Below are 17594 nucleotides of genomic sequence, written 5' to 3'. Positions count from 1 at the left end.
TTATTCTATTCTATTCTATTCTACTTTATTCTACTCTGCTTCTATTCTATTCTACTTTACTCTGCTTCTATTCTATTCTATTCTACTTTACTCTACTCTACTCTGCTTCTATTCTATTCTATTCTATTCTACTCTACTCTATTCTACTCTTATTCTATTCTATTCTATTCTACTTTACTCTACTCTGCTTCTATTCTATTCTATTCTACTCTACTCTACTCTACTCTATTCTACTCTTATTCTATTCTATTCTATTCTACTTTATTCTACTCTTTCTATTCTATTCTACTTTACTCTACTCTGATTCTATTCTATTCTACTTTACTCTACTCTGCTTCTATTCTATTCTATTCTATTCTATTCTACTCTACTCTTATTCTATTCTACTTTATTCTACTCTGCTTCTATTCTATTCTACTTTACTCTGCTTCTATTCTATTCTACTTTACTCTACTCTACTCTGCTTCTATTCTATTCTATTCTATTCTATTCTACTCTACTCTTATTCTATTCTATTCTACTTTACTCTACTCTGCTTCTATTCTATTCTATTCTATTCTACTCTACTCTATTCTACTCTTATTCTATTCTATTCTATTCTACTTTATTCTACTCTGCTTCTATTCTATTCTATTCTACTCTTATTCTATTCTATTCTACTTTACTCTACTCTGCTTCTATTCTATTCTACTCTACTCTACTCTACTCTACTCTATTCTACTCTTATTCTATTCTATTCTACTTTATTCTATTCTGCTTCTATTCTATTCTATTCTATTCTATTCTACTCTACTCTTATTCTATTCTATTCTACTTTACTCTACTCTGCTTCTATTCTATTCTATTCTATTCTACTCTATTCTACTCTTATTCTATTCTATTCTATTCTACTTTATTCTACTCTGCTTCTATTCTATTCTATTCTATTCTACTCTACTCTGCTTCTATTCTATTCTATTCTATTCTACTCTACTCTACTCTACTCTACTCTTATTCTATTCTATTCTACTTTACTCTATTCTACTCTGCTTCTATTCTACTTTACTCTACTCTACTCTGCTTCTATTCTATTCTATTCTATTCTACACTTATTCTATTCTATTCTATTCTACTTTACTCTACTCTGCTTCTATTCTATTCTATTCTACTCTACTCTACTCTACTCTTATTCTATTCTATTCTACTTTACTCTGCTTCTATTCTATTCTATTCTATTCTATTCTATTCTATTCTACTCTACTCTACTCTACTCTACTCTACTCTACTCTACTCTACTCTACTCTACTCTACTCTATTCTATTCTAATTAACGCCAGTGTTCAGTTCAGTGCAACGCCGAGCAAACAGCAGCTGACAGTACCCACAGTCGTTGGGGGAGGCGAATTTAAAGCAGGTCAGCCCTTCTAAAACCCGAGAGGCGTGTATTCATCCACACGTCAGCGCCTCCCTTCGACCCTCCTCCTGTAGTAGGCAGATCCCTGGGCGAGTGCGCATGCTTCGGCCTCCTTAGAAGAGATCCTTTCAGATTAACAGATCCGAGTGATCTGGGCTCGGCGGGGTTCACGTGTTCCATGGCGAGCGGGGTAAGGAGACGCTTTTGCTTTGACGCTTCAGAGCCCCGGGACTTTCCCACCCACCTTCCCACCCTCGAGAGGAAAGCGGCCGCCTACGGCTCAAGCTGCCTCCAGGCGAGCTTTGTCCTCGCCAAAGGCCGTGGGAAAGGCAGGGAAGAGAGGCAAGGGTGGCCCTGGGTACCAGCGACGGGAGTTTGCGCATTCAGACCTTTGCCCAAAACTTCACGGAGTTTAATAGAGTTTAATTCCAGTGCAGGAGTCTCCAACCTCAGCAACTTTAAGCCTGGCGGACTTCAACTCCCAGAATTCCCCAGCCAGCTTTGCTGGCTGGGGAATTCTGGGAGTTGAAGTCCGCCAGGCTTAAAGTTGCCAAGGTTGGAGACCCTTGTTCCAGTGGGCAAAGGGGCTGACGAGACCCCCGGGTACAACTGCTGTATCTCAGACGACAACAGGTCGGAGAGGCGTTTTCTGTATCGCTTGCCTGCCACGGGGTAGGTAGCCTATAGATTTGGAGGTTCCCAGAAGACACGCGTGTCCGCGGACAGGGACATTCTGACGTTCAGGCATTTTAGCAGCTGGGTCCATGAATCCCAAGAACACAGTCTTCTGTTTCTCCGCTCAGACTAATCATCATCATCACCACCATCATCATCATCATCATCACTGAGTTGTACTTGATTGTGGTCTTCGTGTGCTATTTCCCCCCCCCCCCCACTTGGCTTGAAACCGGTGATTTTCTCTGGTTGGTTTGTCCTGATTTCTGCTTTGATGTACAGAACAAACTTTCAGACGTTCAGATTTGGTTTTCTTCACACTGTCCCTCTTATCAGCGGGGTTCACACCAATGCTAAATCAAAATATGGGGGTTTGCTTATTTCCGGGTTGGGGTATTACATTCCTAGCTAGTGTGATTTGTAAGGCAATACATTCTGGGTTGTTTTACAAATCACTTTAGAAGTGATTTGTAAAGCATGCTTTAGACCTGAATACATTCTGGGTTGGGGTATTACATTCTAAACGTAAGGTGCAATGCATTCTAAACATAGTATAAAAGTACTTGATAGTAGCTATTCAACGAACCATGTTTAGGTTTCTGGGTTTTGTAACGTAAAATTTGCATGCCCACAAGCTTGTATTTGAATATTTTTTTAACTTGGCTCGTTTTCTCAATTTGCCTCTTAATCTTTTCAGCTAGAGAGGAGTCCATATAGGTGAAAAAATAATATTACTTTCAAATAAGTCTTGTGCTCCAGATTTCCAGACTATACCCACACAGTGAGGAATTTGGGAGTATTGTAACATTTATTTATTTTATTTATATTGCGCTTTTATTATTTTTACAAATAACTCAATGCAGTGAACATATCCAACACACCTTCTATTTTCCCCAAAACAACATCCCTGTGAGGCGAGTTGGGCTGAGTGAGAGTGATTGGCCCAAAATTATCCAGCCAGCTTTCATGGCTAAGATAGGACAAGAATTTACGGTTTCCCACTTTCTAGCTTAGTGCCTATACAGTTTTTCAATAAGTGAACTCCTTTGGAAAGCTAATGTGTTTATGTGGTCCTGTAATATTCCTCAACTTGCCACTTTCCCACATTGTTAGGACTATAATTTCCAGAATTTACCTTCTGCTTTCTTTGTGCTATAGGTAAAGTTTGTAATCTGAACTGAGATTATTGCATATCCAAACAATTTATGTGTTCAAAATGCTGGACAGCATGTCTGTTCAAACCAACCAATATAGCAGTTGCAGAATAATGAAAATTACTTATGGAATATAATGCTCTGCATTTCATTACAGAATTCTCTTCCAAGTGTTACTTTGCAGTTGCTAAGTCAAATCTTCAGGGCTTCAGGATTAAAATGGCTTGGGTATCTTTTATTTCCCCTGAGTAATACGGTGTTTTTAACTAGTTACCAAAAACAGTATAGACTATATAAAAATACAAAAATAAAAAATATTCTTCTGCAGCTGCTTAAAAAACCGATTTATTGCATCACATTTATTTCTCTAGCCTTTTGTAATTTCTAATTGCTAACAATGCATCTTAGAACATACTTTAAAAAGTTTACTCTGTTATGGAAAAATTGCTTGAAATTGACCTGTTAGCCAGTATAAATTAGGAAACTAGTTCTTTGTTCTCAAAGCAGAAATTCTACATAACCTCATAGTCTAAATTCTTACAAAACATATTTTACTGTATTATCAAATGGATTTATGCATAATACTTTGATCATTTATGCTTATATCTTTTTCTCATGAATGCATAGTTGGTAACGATAAGGGCACTGGGAAGACTGCAAATATTTTACTTGGCATCATGTTTTTGAACCTTGCTCTGTAAAAAAATGAATTAGTTTCCTTCTTATGATTTTGTAACTTTGTGCATTGCAGTAAGAATTGAACAAACTGTTCAAGACAAAGCTTAAATCCAGATTAAAAAGGACAAGTGATAGTGCTGTGGAATTTCTTCCACATTTCCCATTCCAAATGACATTGACAAATTAAGAATTCTAACCCCCTGTCTAAACATCTAGATTTGGGGTCTCCAACCTTGGCAACTTTAAGACTTGTGGACTTCAACTCCCAGAATTCTAGGAATTGAAGTTCACAGGTCTTAAAGTTACCAAGGTTGGAGACCCCTGATCTAGAGTGTTTGCTGATTTTATTAGAAGTGAAGATCCATTTCCAATTCTATGAGGATCTCCAAAGTTCCAGTAATGAGCAAACTTGAGTCTTGAATAGAAATTCTGGGATTGATTCCAAGATTTAAAGGTGATCGTCTCCATTGAATTCATTACATGGAAAGTTTTCTTCTCTTCTTTAGGTTATCAAATGTAAGGCAGCTGTTGCCTGGGAGGCAGGCAAACCACTGTCCATTGAGGAAGTGGAAGTCGCTCCTCCAAAAGCCCATGAAGTTCGTATCAAGGTAATGAATCAAGGGTTGAGTTTTAATAGATCTGCACACGTGGACGTAGTATTCATTGCAGCTACTCTTAATAGCCAATGCGAGACCAATATTTTGGGTGACTACTTTTATACTTTACAATTCTTGCTTTCCATGATAAATGATAGAATCCAGTAATAGAATTAGTAATAACAATTGTAAGTATTTAGTAGACTGTCCATGAAATCAGTGGTGGGATTCAGCCGGTTCTGTCTGGATTGAGCGAACCGTTAGTGGCGACTACGGGAGGCTCCGCCCATTCACCCGGACCTAATGTGCGACTACTGAGCATGTGCAGAAGGCTGTGCGCATGCGTAGAGGTGGCACATGCGTGCAAAGTGCGCACGTGCGCGCTCACATTTGCAAACTGGTACGGAAGGTACCAGTTAAGGTACCTGCATGAAATCCTGTTGTAACAAATATATATAGAGAGAGACTCTTGCAGTTGCTTTGAGACATCTTTTTCTTGACTTGGTGACCTCCGGAAGTGTTGAGACTATGAGCCTCAGAATTCCCAGCCATGGGTTCATCTAGTGGAGGAGCCTATCTTAACAGTTATCAAATGTGTTTTGATGTAAGGAATAGACTAGACATGAACTTGAAGATACTACAGATTTCAGTAATGATCATTTATTGGTGTTGTGCTTCACATACTGTAGGCCAGTGATGGCGAACCTTTTCGGCACCGAGTGTCTGGAAGAACCCAGAGAAGCAGCTGGCCAGGGCGCATGCGCACACCCGAAAATGAACTTCCGGTTTCAGCTACTGAACTTCCGGTTTCAGCCAGCTACTATTCCGGGTTTCTGGCGCGCATGCGCATGTGATGATCAGCTGGCCGGTGCACATGCTCCCACAGGAAAATGGCCAGCTCTTCCAGTTTCTGGCACTGCCGCATGCAAAAAGGCCAGCTGATCGTCGTGCACGCATGTACGCCAGAAATCCAAAAGAGGAACGGGCAACACTGCGTGCCAGGCGACATGGCTCCACATGCCATCACGGCTGTAGGCCAAAGTTTCCCAACCTTTTCAGCTTTGGGGAGGCAGGGTGGAAGAGGGGATGGTTTCACTCGCCCACACCACTTCCACGGCCCAGTTCCAAAAGGCTCAAGGCCTGGTAGTGGGCCATGGCCCGCGGTTTGGGGACCCCTGACATAAGCTATTTCATAAACTGAAAGAAGATTCCCTGTCCTCCTTGATACAGCAGATAGGCTGAGACTGAGTTGTATTTATATCTCAAGTCCTTTTCTAGAGAACCCAAGAGTATTAGTCTTTTCTTTGCTTGCTTTATCTCATCACTGATCTAGGGTTAAACTGAATGGTAGAGATGGTTGAATGGTAATATGAATTATGTCTTTCCAGTTTCTGCTCTGCTGTTTGGATTCTAAATTTTTTCCTAAAACACTACAACAGAGAGTCCTTAAGGTTGCCTGCAGAAAAGCAGTTTGCCTTGGGGATTGTTTTAATGTTTAAATACATAAGCTGAATCCTGGAAATGTACTGTCTTCCTCTTTACCGGGGGTGTCCAATTTAAGGCCTGCAGGCCAGATACAGCCCATAGGGTGCTTAGATCTGGCCTGCGGGGCTGCCCTGGAAACAGCGAAGGACTGGCCCGCGATGCCTCTGCCAGCGAAAACAGGCTCCCAATCTCCATTTTCAGCTGGGACAGCCTCCTGCAACCCTCTGCAAGAGGGCCGCATGGGAGGGCCAACCTTCACTGGCAGAGGGTTGCAGGAGGCCATCCCAGCTGAAAACGGAAATTGGGAGTCCATTTTCACAGGCAGAGCACTCGGGCCGCCACAGGCACCCCTGACACAAGGGACATCAAGCCAGCCCACCCCGATCCCCCGAGGTCAAACACAACCCTGATATAGCCCTCAATGAAATCAAGTTTGACACCCTTGCTCTATACAATTATTCATTTTATCTTCCTAGATTATTGCTACTGCAGTGTGTCACACTGATGCTTTTACTCTGAGTGGCACTGATCCTGAGGGGAGCTTTCCTGTAATCCTGGGTCATGAAGGAGCAGGGATTGTGGAGAGTGTTGGAGAAGGAGTGACTAAATTTAAAGCAGGTAAGAAATTGGGTCTCTCGATGTTCCATCAAGAGGAATAATAGCATAATAAGAGGAATAATCTTATATAATGTCAAAAGTCTTGGTTTTTTCCAGTCAAGCATATTAGATGGCATGATTATGATATTGTTTCGGCTGCTTATGCATCTCTGCCTCAGGTTAGAATAGGTTATGCCTGTTCCTCAAATTTTTGTGAGGTTATGTGAGTCCTTGCCTTCGCCTACGTGAATTTTTATTTTTATAAATAAAACTTCTAGCACAAGGTGGGCAATTTGTAGTCTCCCAGAGTCCGCCAGATAAAAATGCATACTTTTCTTATTTTTTTGGTTTGCAGAATATGAAAAATCAATGCAGTGAGTTTAACACATTTTATTTTTTAAGGCAAAAAACAGAACCTCTCAAATAGGGAGTGGAGAGAATTGAATGATCTACCCAACCTCTTGTTTATTGTGTTCCTTGACATATCCCCTACAATCCTTAACCACCCAAAATAGAGAAATGTGTGAATAGAGGCGTTCTAATTTAATACACTGTACTTTTGATCCGATGAAATTATTATCTGTTTTTCAGGAGACACGGTTATCCCTCTATATATTCCTCAATGTGGCGAATGCAAATTCTGCTTAAACCCTAAAACGAATCTCTGCCAGAAAATAAGGTTGGTACTTTTCATTTTTCTTCCTGGTTTGTGTGTTACAGTAATCAAATGTGCTTTATTTGCTTTTTGGTAGAACAGTGTATGTGAATTCAACCCTGTATGTGTGCACATTTGGCTTATCAAGTGGAACAAGGAGGGGTTTGATATATTTTCTCAGTGCCAGGTTTATACAGACAGTCTGTTCCATAGAACACAAATGTCTTCTTGGCAATGAATGAAAGTTTTCATTGCCCCAAATAGTTCTTTGCCCTGTTGTGTCCGTGGATGGGGATTTATAATCCAGCTCACCTGAGGAAAGCTAACTCAAATGGAGGCTCCTTGTTGATGGTGTTCCTTTCCTAAATGCTCTGGTATATGCTGTAGATGAGAAAACTGGAAGACGCCTGTTTCCCGTTGCATTTCCAGTTGGGGGAGAATTTCAAAGCTTCAGAATTCCTTCAAAGCTCCTGTGTGTGAACAGGAGGTAGAACCTGGACGAGAAATCAGCTTGTTGGCAATCAGAAATAATACATCAATAGAGTAGGTAGGTAGGTAGGTAGGTAGATAGAAGGTGGGTGGGTGGATGGATGAATGGATGGTAGGTGGGTGGGTAGATGATAGATAGATAGATAGATAGATAGATAGATAGATAGATAGATAGATAGATAGACAGACAGACAGACAGACAGACAGACAGACAGACAGACAGACAGACAGACGTGTTTTCCCGAAAATAAGACCCTATCTTATATTTTTTTGAACCCCGAAATAAGCACTTGGCCTTATTTTCGGGCAGGTCTTATTATTTTGGGGTACATGAAGCGAAACAGGGATCCTCTTGCTGTCTAACCTGATTTCCAGCTCTGTCTCCCTAACCCTAACCAGAGGAAATGGCGGGGACTCGCTGCGCATACGTTTAAATATTTTCCGGGAGGACTTATTTTGTGGGGGGGGGTATTTTAGCACATGCGCTCAAAAGCCCAATTGGTCTTATTATCTGGGGAGGTCTTATTTTGGGGGAAACATGGATGGATGTTGAATTGAGCCTTGGTGCTCTCTGAGCTTGTTTGCTTGCAGACATTTCATTGCAGGTAATATCAATGCCTTGATTATCAATGAAATAATATATGTAAGGCAACTGTTGTCAGATACTTCCCACAACAGTTACGTTACTTATAGTTAAATTAAAACATGGTTGTCTTAATGCTGATAAAGATTGCATATGTTCAGTGAGATAGGAATGACCTTAAGCCCTAGGCCCAAGAGATTTCTATAAAGAGAGATCACGAGTTGATTTTTAGCTTACAAACAAAGACGCTGGCCAAGCAAGGAAGTATGTTTTAGTCGTGGGTTTGGTTGACACAAAAGGTTGAACAGTGGTTTGATTTATCTAGGAAGCAAGCCTTGCTTCTAAAAGTCACATTTCTGGTGGCAGTATGAATTCATTGGGGGAGATGAATTCCTTACTTCTATAAGATATGCAAGTAACAACTTTTTACTTGGTTTTATAGCTTATTTTTACAGACGTCTGCCTGTCCATTTGTATTTATAGATATAATTTGGGATTGCTCCAGAAGACACAAAAATGTGGCTGAGGGGTTGATGCCTACTGTGGATTGCCTGCTTGTGGCTTGTTGCATTGGCTACCATTGCCTGGGTTCACACAGCATGCTAAATCTTAATACATGGTTTACACATGGATTTTGTTTCATATAGGCTGCAAAGCTTATAACTAAATTTCATCTCGGTATGATGTGCCTAATCCAGATTTATGCTAACAAAAAACACAGTGCACCAAATCAGGGTTTTAGGTCTGTACTGCAGCCTGCCAATTAATGTATTGTGATACGTGAATGATGTAATTTTCCCACTGCAGGGTCACTCAAGGAAAAGGTGTGATGCCCAATGGTACCAGCCGGTTCTCCTGCAAAGGAAAGCAAGTTCTCCACTTCATGGGAACAAGCACTTTCTCAGAATACACGGTTGTGGCTGACATATCCCTGGCAAAAATAGACCCTTCAGCGCCATTGGACAAAGTCTGTCTGTTGGGCTGCGGAATTTCTACAGGTTACGGAGCAGCCTTGAACACTGCAAAGGTAGGACATCTGCTTCCTCTCAATTCTTTTTTCTTACAAGGTCATTTTAATCCTAAACTATTTTTTTAAAATTTATATTTATATATCCTATTTAGAGACCACCCCTCATAGAGCAAATCTGGGCGGTGATTATAATATAACACAGTGAGTAGGGCAGTGTTTCTTAATCTTAGCACTTTTAAGGTGTGTGGACTTCAATTCCCAGAATTCCCTAGCTGGCGCACTGGAGTTCTGGGAGTTGAAGTCCAAACAAATTAAAGTTGCCAGGGTTAAGAAATGCTAGAATGGAAAAAACATTTTAGGAAAGAATATTATTTATTTCTCCTATGACGATGAGCTGTGTGCCCTGTGCACTCCTTTTATCCCCCCCCCCGCCCTATATTTTAAATGGAAAAGAAAGCATGCATATTTCACTTGGAAGTGGACATTTTTTTCCTGTTTCTGTGTTTTATCAAAAGCTTTCCACTAGGCACTGTTAAGTTGTTATTTTCATGGAAGAAAAAGCAACTTGTAAAAGGTGACATTGGCTTCTGGGACATTGGCTGCTGTGCTAAGCCATGGTCTGTTGAATAAGCCATGGTTGGCTGGTTCACATGGATTTCTAAGCGAAAACATAATCACTTTAGAGTTCAGCATGCTGTACAAAGCAAGCTGTTATTAAACTTCACCAAGCTATCATTAAAAAAGGAAAAATGTACAGGCTCAGTCATTAAATTTGGTAAGTAAAGAAAGGCCTATACAGGTAGGCCTTGAAATAACCAGAAAGTTAGTAACCAAAGTTATGAGGGACTCTCCAAAATCTCCTTGACAACCTGATTTCAAATTTATGATGGCTGTGCGTGCACACACACACCACACATCTACACAAGCGCAGAAAGAGAAAGAGGTTTTACATGATTGCATTTTGGGTGCTTGGCAACCGGCTTGGCTTTCCGTCCATTTGCAGCATCACAGTCACATGACTCGTTGTCATGTGTCCCCCGCCCCTCCCCAGTTTCCAACATTTATTTCCAGTTTCTGCAAAACATGGTAAAGGAGTCCCTGTGGATTTTACTCCACTAATCGTAGCCGACTTTAGGAGGCAGTGCTCGTCTCTATTTTAAAACATGTCCATTTTTTAAAATGGATTCCCTTAACAACACAGCGTTGACTTAAGAACCAGCATGTCCGCTTAATGACCATAGCACTCAGTCAACAACCATGAGGGGAAAAAAAGTAATAAAATCGGATCCAGTCACCTGATGACCCACTTAACAATGATTAATTCCGGGCTCAATTATGGTCATAAGTTGAGGACTGCTTGTAGATCACCTATTCTAAAGCTGGTTTTTATAAGAAACTGGCTGGAGATGGTAGGAGGAAGATAGTAATTCACAGCACTCAGATCCAACTCAACTCTTTTTCCAGGCCTGTCCGCCATTTGTTTCACATTCCTGTTTTAAAAGTTGAGAATAGCGGCTTTTAGACAAGAACATCAGTATGTGTGTTCATACACTATTTAACAAAACCGTAATAGCAGCATTGCTTCTGATGCTACTTTTACGGTACAGTCTTGCAATAGTAGCCAAAATTGTGGAAACCTTTTGGGAAAAGTGTATTTTTGAGGTTTGATAGCTAATAACACCACTTTTTTTTTTTTTTTTTTTTGAGTTTCAAGATAATCATATTCCACTGCTGGAATGGCCTGGGAATAGCCCAGACCTTAACCCAATTGAAAAGCTATGGAGCAGACTAAAGAAACTTCTTAGTCAGAAGCGACCCAGCAATAAAACCCAGTTAATAGAAGCAATCATTCAATCTTGGTTTCACATTATAATAGCTGCAGAACTAAAAGACTTGGTTCACTCCATGGGAAGATGTTGGAAGGCCGTAATTCATGCTAAAGGTTATCCAACTAAGTATTAACTGACGTGATAATTTTTGTATATCTTGTTTTTTCTCTGGTGATACTTTTTGTATATCTCATTTTTTCTATGTGTTTCACTTTTCTCCTTTATACTGTAACTACTATTCTAATAGCAAATCCTTCATAAAAGTTATTGCATTACATTCTTGGTTAAATTATCTTTCCATTGATATATAATTTTATGGTACTGCTCCAAAAAAAAAAGTGGTGTTATTAGCTAGTTTTAGAAAATACACTTTTCCCAAAAGGTTTGCACAATTTTGGCCACTACTGTAGTTAGGTGAACAGAGCAGCAGGGATGCCATTCTGCTTAGGGTCAAGCACATATGAAATAACAGAACAGAATAAGCAGGAGACCTTATACCATTTAAGACAAATGGCCGTCAAATCTCTTCCTAAAGAACTCCACTGATGGAGCACCCACAACTGAAGGCAAGCTGTTCCACTTATTGATTAGTCTGTCAGGAACTTGCTCTTTAGTTCTAGGTTGCTTCTCTCTTTGATTAATTTCCATTCATTGTTACTTTTCTTGCCTTCTGGTGTTTTGGAGAGTAGGTTGACCCTCTCTTCTTTGTGGCAGCCCCTCAAATATTGGAACACTGCTATCATGTCACCTTTAGTCCTTCTTTTCACCTTTATTCCACACCTTTGTGGAATAAAAAGCTAGCAATTAGTATGTAAGCAGATAATGCTTCCCGTTGTTAAGCTTTAGTCATATAAATAAGTCTTCTCCATGCTTTGGGAGCTGGTTTGCTAGTCGTCCTTCTCTGTGGCCAATAGCCTTTCTTCATCCTGCGTTTTCTGGCATTCTTGCTTTATACAAAAACACAGGTGTGCAGGGCCCAATTGGAGGAGGAGACACTGGCTCTGTAGTGGTAGAAGGCTGAATTTTCCTCAGTAATTGTTTTGAAAAGACATTTCCTCAGTGATGGAAAATAGACAGCCATGGGGACAATGTCATTCTTTCTCCTGCCTCTTTTATTTTACACAGGTAGATTAGTAATGCTTGACAATAAACCAGCTATTAATCCAGGTTAAGGGTGACATATAAAGCCACCGCAGGATAACTAAACTAAGAACAGACCATGGCTATGGATTGAGCATAATGCTTTCCGCATATTTTCCTCATGGCCCAGAGTTAGAAGAACCTAACCAGAATATGTAATGTGGATTTACAGACGACTGTTACATATTTTTTTTTTTTTAATTTGATTTATATGCCGCCCTTCTCCGGAGACTCAGGGCGGCTTACAATGTGCTCAGCAATAGCCTTCATCCTTTTGTATATTTATACAAAGTCAGCTTATTGCCCCCACAAACTGGGTCCTCATTTCACCTACCTTAGAAAGGATGGAAGGCTGAGTCAACCTTGAGCCTTGGAGAGATTCGAACCAGCAGTAAATTGCAGGCAGCTGTGTTAATAACAGGGTGCTTTAAACCACTGTAGTACCAAGGCTCTAAACTGGGTTAACAAAATCACAAATGAGGAGGTGACAAGCCACCTGGGAAAGCCAAGGGAAATAATCAAAGCCATTAAAAAGCAAAAGTTAGAATATTTTGGACATGTGATGCAACACCCAGAAAAATACAGCATCGTTCACTTAATCCTCCGGGGAAAGATTGAATGCAAATGAGGTCCAGGCAGAAGAAGAATATCATGGCTTCAAAACCTAAAGGACTGGTTTGGACAAAACTCAGTAGCACTTTTTCATACAGCTGTTGACAAAAATAGGATTGCCAACATGATCGCCAACGTCCGATGACAGATATGGCACAAGAAGAAGGAGAACCAGAATATAGCTTAATGTGATAAATGAACCTACCCAAATTAATTTTAAAGCACAAGTTACGTTTGTCAGTTTTAAAAGTTTTGAACTTTCCCTGTGTAAGAATTGTTTTTTGTAGCTTTCTTTCCCATGTCGTTAGTTCAATTGTCACATTTTCTTTAGGTTGAACCTGGTTCTACCTGTGCTGTCTTTGGCTTGGGTGGAGTTGGGCTAGCAGCTATCATGGGCTGTAAAGTAGCCGGTGCATCCAGGATTATTGGGGTTGATCTCAACAAGGACAAATTTACCAAAGCCATGGAATTTGGGGCTACAGAATGCATCAACCCTAAGGATTTCAAGAAACCTATTCAGGAAGCCCTGGTTGAATTAACAGATGGTGGAGTAGATTACTCCTTTGAATGCATCGGGAATGTCGGTGTGATGGTAAGCACAATCTGAGGCATCTTCCGTGGACCCACCATTTTTTTTTTATATATATATATATTTAAGCTTCTTCTAAATAAAAAAAGTGAAATGGGAAGACGGTATGTTACAAAGTATGGGTCTCTAGCGTCATCTTATTTACAAGGATACTTTTACAATATTGTGATGGTGCAGTATCTGTACTCATGCCTTGCTTGTAATTTTTTCCGCCTCCCAAGAAAATAGCCAATGTTAAACTTTGTATTGATAATCCTTTGGCTCTGGGATTATTACAGCAATAGCACTTGGACTTATATACCGCTTCAGAGTGCTTTACAGCCCTCTCTAAGAGGTTTACAGAGTCAGTATATTGCCTCCAACAATCTGGGTTCTCATTTTACCGACCATGGAAGGATGGAAGGATGAGTCAACCTTCAGCTGGTGAGACTCGAACTGCTGGCAATCAGCAGAATTAGCCTACAATACTGCATTCTAACCACTGCACCACCCCGGCTCTCATTGTTATTAACTCAGTTTTTTTATTATTATTATTATTATTAACTGAGAATCTGCTAAATATTTGTTTTGTGATTGGCCACAATCTTATGTTAGCTATTTTACAAGAGCATGGAAAATGTCTTCTCAGAATTCTAACTGTGCCCCCCCATTGAGCTATGGCCTTTCCTGTTTCTTGTGTTGCCTCATTTTCCCTTCTACATTCAACAGAGAGCAGCCTTGGAAGCATGTCATAAAGGTTGGGGAATGAGTGTGATAGTCGGAGTTGCTGGCGCTGGTCAAGAAATTTCTACCCGTCCATTCCAGCTGGTTACTGGACGAACATGGAAAGGGACTGCTTTTGGAGGTATAGCTGTGCTGGGATACAACCATTGATATTGCTGAGCTGGGATCTTTTCCATTGCCAGTCTAGCTAGTACTTGGAAGTTGGAACTCCAGCATTTGGAGAGCTCCCCCAGCAAGGACTGTTGCATTTCAGTCCCACCTTCTCTTTATTGAAAATAGGATATCTTCTCACTAATGTATTCTTGGTGCCCAGCTTTGTGTGATGAAGACTACATATAAGTCTTTTAGAACAGGAGTCACCAACCTTTCGGACCTCAGGGACCACTAAATGCATAATTTTAAATCCTGCGGACTATTAATATGATCTGCCTAATGACCGGCTGGGTGGACGTGGGTAGGTGGTCATGTGACTGGGTGGGCGTGGCCAATTCAATGTCACTCACATTGAGGGGTGCCTCGCTAGCCTCTACTCACCCCTCCCCTCCCAGCTACTCCTCCCCTCCCCACCTGGGTTCCTTAGGGCCCCAACAAGAAGCAGTTGTTGGAGCTAAGCAGCCACCATGAGAAAGAGTTGGCAAAACAGCTCAGTTCAAATTGGATCTGACTGAGAAGGAGGCTCAGTTGAAGCACCTCACTGAGGACTACGAGCATAGGCTTTCCAAGCAGAGGGAAGACCTGTGGGAGTGCAAGGCCAAGTACTGGTGCCTGGAGTTCAGTGCGCTGAGATGGTCAGCCAGTTCTAGGCCATGATGCAATCCCACTGGAACAAGACCCTCTGGCTCTTCGCCACCAGCGGCACTTCCCTCCAGCCTTTGCCAAAACCCCGGCACCAGGAGGCCGAAGCAGACCCCAAGTTGGAATTTCTGCCCCCTCCAACCCACACAAAAAGACCCCGAAGGGGGAGACTATCTGCAACAACACAAACATTAATTGCACGTATCCATCCCAGGGGCCGTAGTTTGAGGACCCCTGATTTAGTGCAATATAAAATAATGCAAATAATTTTTCTGTAGACACCAACATTTTCTCGTGGACTACCAGTGGTCCATGGACCACCAGTTGGTGAACGCTGTTTTAGAATGTGTTGGGAACTGTGTGTAGATAGTGGAGAAAATGAGTGTGGTTAAAGTAGACCTATCCAAAGTAAAAATATTTTTTCTTACATTCTGCCCAGCAAAATAGTATCTCCTCCATGCTTTTCCCCCTTCTTTTCCAGTTTAAATCCATTAAGTTGAAACTCAAAATTGGCAGCACTTTTAAGTAGTGACAGTTGTTACTGGTTATACTCCAATGTTCTAAAAAAAAAAAAAACTTTCTACAACTTCTAGAATGTATCCTTCTTAGATTATCTTCTATGTAAGATACATCTTTTTTAAAACAACACACAAATTATGTGGGGCACAACTCTTACTTATAAAGAAAATTAAATGTCCTTTCCTGCACTTACAATGAAGATTAAAAATTAGAAACTTGATTACCATTTTAGTTGTATTATAGGCCAAAAGAGGTAGAAGATCTGTTTTGGATTTTAAGATTGTTACTTTTGAATTATTGCCTGATATTGCTGTAAACATGCTTAATTAGGAGTATTTTCTCTTGTGCCGATTCTGCATTAGGTAGTAATTTTATTTCATGTCAGGTTGGAAGAGCGTGGAGAGCGTACCGAAGTTGGTAGCTGAATACATGTCCAAAAAAATAAAAGTGGATGAATTTGTGACCCACACTCTACCATTTGAGCAAATTAATGAGGCTTTTGAACTTATGCATGCTGGAAAGAGGTAAGGGTTTTGCTGCATATTAAGTTTATAACACAATTTTGTATAGGTCTTTTTAGAGATAATCCCTACTGAAGAATGGGCCTTATTTTTAGTTAGGTAGGCCCAAAATTACTGTTTAGTATTTAACCTGTACAACTGGCATCCTTTTTCTGGTTTTTTGTTTTTTTTCCCTTTTTGATAGCGGCTTGGCTTTTTATACTTTTTTTTAACCATCTCATGTTGCTTGGATCAACTGCCTTCCTTTGAATGGGAATGTCAGCACTATTTGAGATGACATCGAAACCTGACAGGGAAGTTATATCAGTATGCCAGTTTGGGTGCTGGGGTATTTTCCAAGATTTTGAGTTGATCCATTTAAAACTTTCTTCTGATGTGGGAGCACAGCTGTTTTGGCAAGACGTTAAAGCTATCTTTGCCTATAGAAAAGACAGCTTGTGCTACAGATTTTTTTTCAGGGCCATAAGACTGTAGTCTGATGCCTCAGAGAATGGCAAGTGACCAGAATCCTCATTTTAAATTTACCGGTAAACATTCTGTCTTTTCCTTGCAATCTTACATTGGGAAGAGGTTAGAAAGAGGCGGCAAAGGGTGAATTACAGAAAGAAACCCATTAATTTGACTGTTCAGTTGCACTTGATGGGAAAAGTTGCTGAATGCATGGAGGGCTACGAGATACTGTTACTTATCTGAAAAAATGACTAATTTAAGATGATCTTCTAAAACATACTGAAAATATATGGTGCACAAAAATCCTCCAGTTAGTGCCATTTCAACCTCTCTCTTCCTTTCCTTTCACTGGAAATGATGAAATAAAAAACTGGAAATGGGGTAAGAGAAAAGTGTAGCTAGGAAGGAAAGGGGAAAAAACGGTTTAAACTGCTGAGATTGATATGCAAATAGACTGCAATGCTGAGCATTCTGGGAATTGTAGTCCTCACCTCTGAAAAGTGCATAGGCTGGAGAAGAGTCGTAAGAGCATTGTTTTTACTGTACAATTATTTATGTTAGCTTGATTTCTCTTTAAGATATTTTAAGTTTAGAATACAAAATACTTCTCTATTTACCTTCAATAATTTAATTTTCTTCAATGTCTTATTTACCAGAAAAAATAACGTTGTCTTCTTGGTGACTATAAGCCAAGTCTTGCATAATTTGAGGAAAAATACAGCTTGTTTTCTAGTAAATATACAATAAGAAATCTTACTTTTGTGGTACAGTGTAACTGCACAGTTTGAAATTGTTTTTCTTTCCACTTTACAGCATCCGAACTGTTCTGAAACTTTAAAAAGTCTGAAGAAATAATGTTTAAAACCTTTCAACACAGTTTTTGGAATAATGGTAATAATCAAGTTGGAACCCTCCTCTGCAACTAAAAGCATTGATCATGCCTTAAAATAGCACACACTATCTGTTTTTGTTTTTAAAATTCTGTATACAATCTAACTTTTTCCATCTTAGTGGATCAGGAAATAACAAACTGTAGGTTTACGTAAAATCAGAAACTATTTTTTTAATACTTCTACTAATAATCAGTTTAGGATATCTTGGAAAAAGAATCATGATTAAAATTTGTCATTACCTTATAAGGA

General features: G+C 40.1%; 1 protein-coding gene and 1 long non-coding RNA gene across 2 annotated transcripts; one reads left to right on the top strand and one right to left on the bottom strand.

Annotated features, from left to right (window-relative positions):
• Positions 1–1488: 1488 nt before the first annotated feature.
• LOC117678974 (alcohol dehydrogenase class-3) lies at positions 1489–17594 on the top strand. Its single transcript, XM_034440520.2, has 9 exons — positions 1489–1582; positions 4406–4507; positions 6457–6598; positions 7169–7256; positions 9112–9331; positions 13187–13447; positions 14153–14288; positions 15867–16005; positions 17266–17594. The coding sequence occupies exons 1-9, from the start codon at positions 1571–1573 to the stop codon at positions 17288–17290; spliced, it is 1125 nt and encodes a 374-aa protein (XP_034296411.1). The 5' UTR covers positions 1489–1570; the 3' UTR covers positions 17291–17594.
• On the bottom strand, positions 6953–15514 carry LOC117678977 (uncharacterized). The gene is made up of 2 exons (XR_004595204.3): positions 15391–15514; positions 6953–7726 (listed from the first exon to the last, which is right to left on the bottom strand). It is a non-coding gene; the product is annotated as an uncharacterized LOC117678977 (long non-coding RNA).

The sequence above is a fragment of the Pantherophis guttatus genome, chromosome 8 (genome assembly GCF_059756535.1).
Source record: "Pantherophis guttatus breed Tessera chromosome 8, ASM5975653v1, whole genome shotgun sequence".
Lineage (NCBI taxonomy): Eukaryota > Metazoa > Chordata > Lepidosauria > Squamata > Colubridae > Pantherophis > Pantherophis guttatus.
This window is presented reverse-complemented; position numbering and strand designations above follow the sequence as displayed.

Excerpts from the sequence above, each read along its gene's own strand:
- LOC117678974 (XM_034440520.2), top strand. Across the intron at positions 7,257-9,111 it reads AATCTCTGCCAGAAAATAAG|GGTCACTCAAGGAAAAGGTG; the intron begins GTTGGTACTTTT and ends TTCCCACTGCAG. Across the intron at positions 9,332-13,186 it reads CAGCCTTGAACACTGCAAAG|GTTGAACCTGGTTCTACCTG; the intron begins GTAGGACATCTG and ends CATTTTCTTTAG.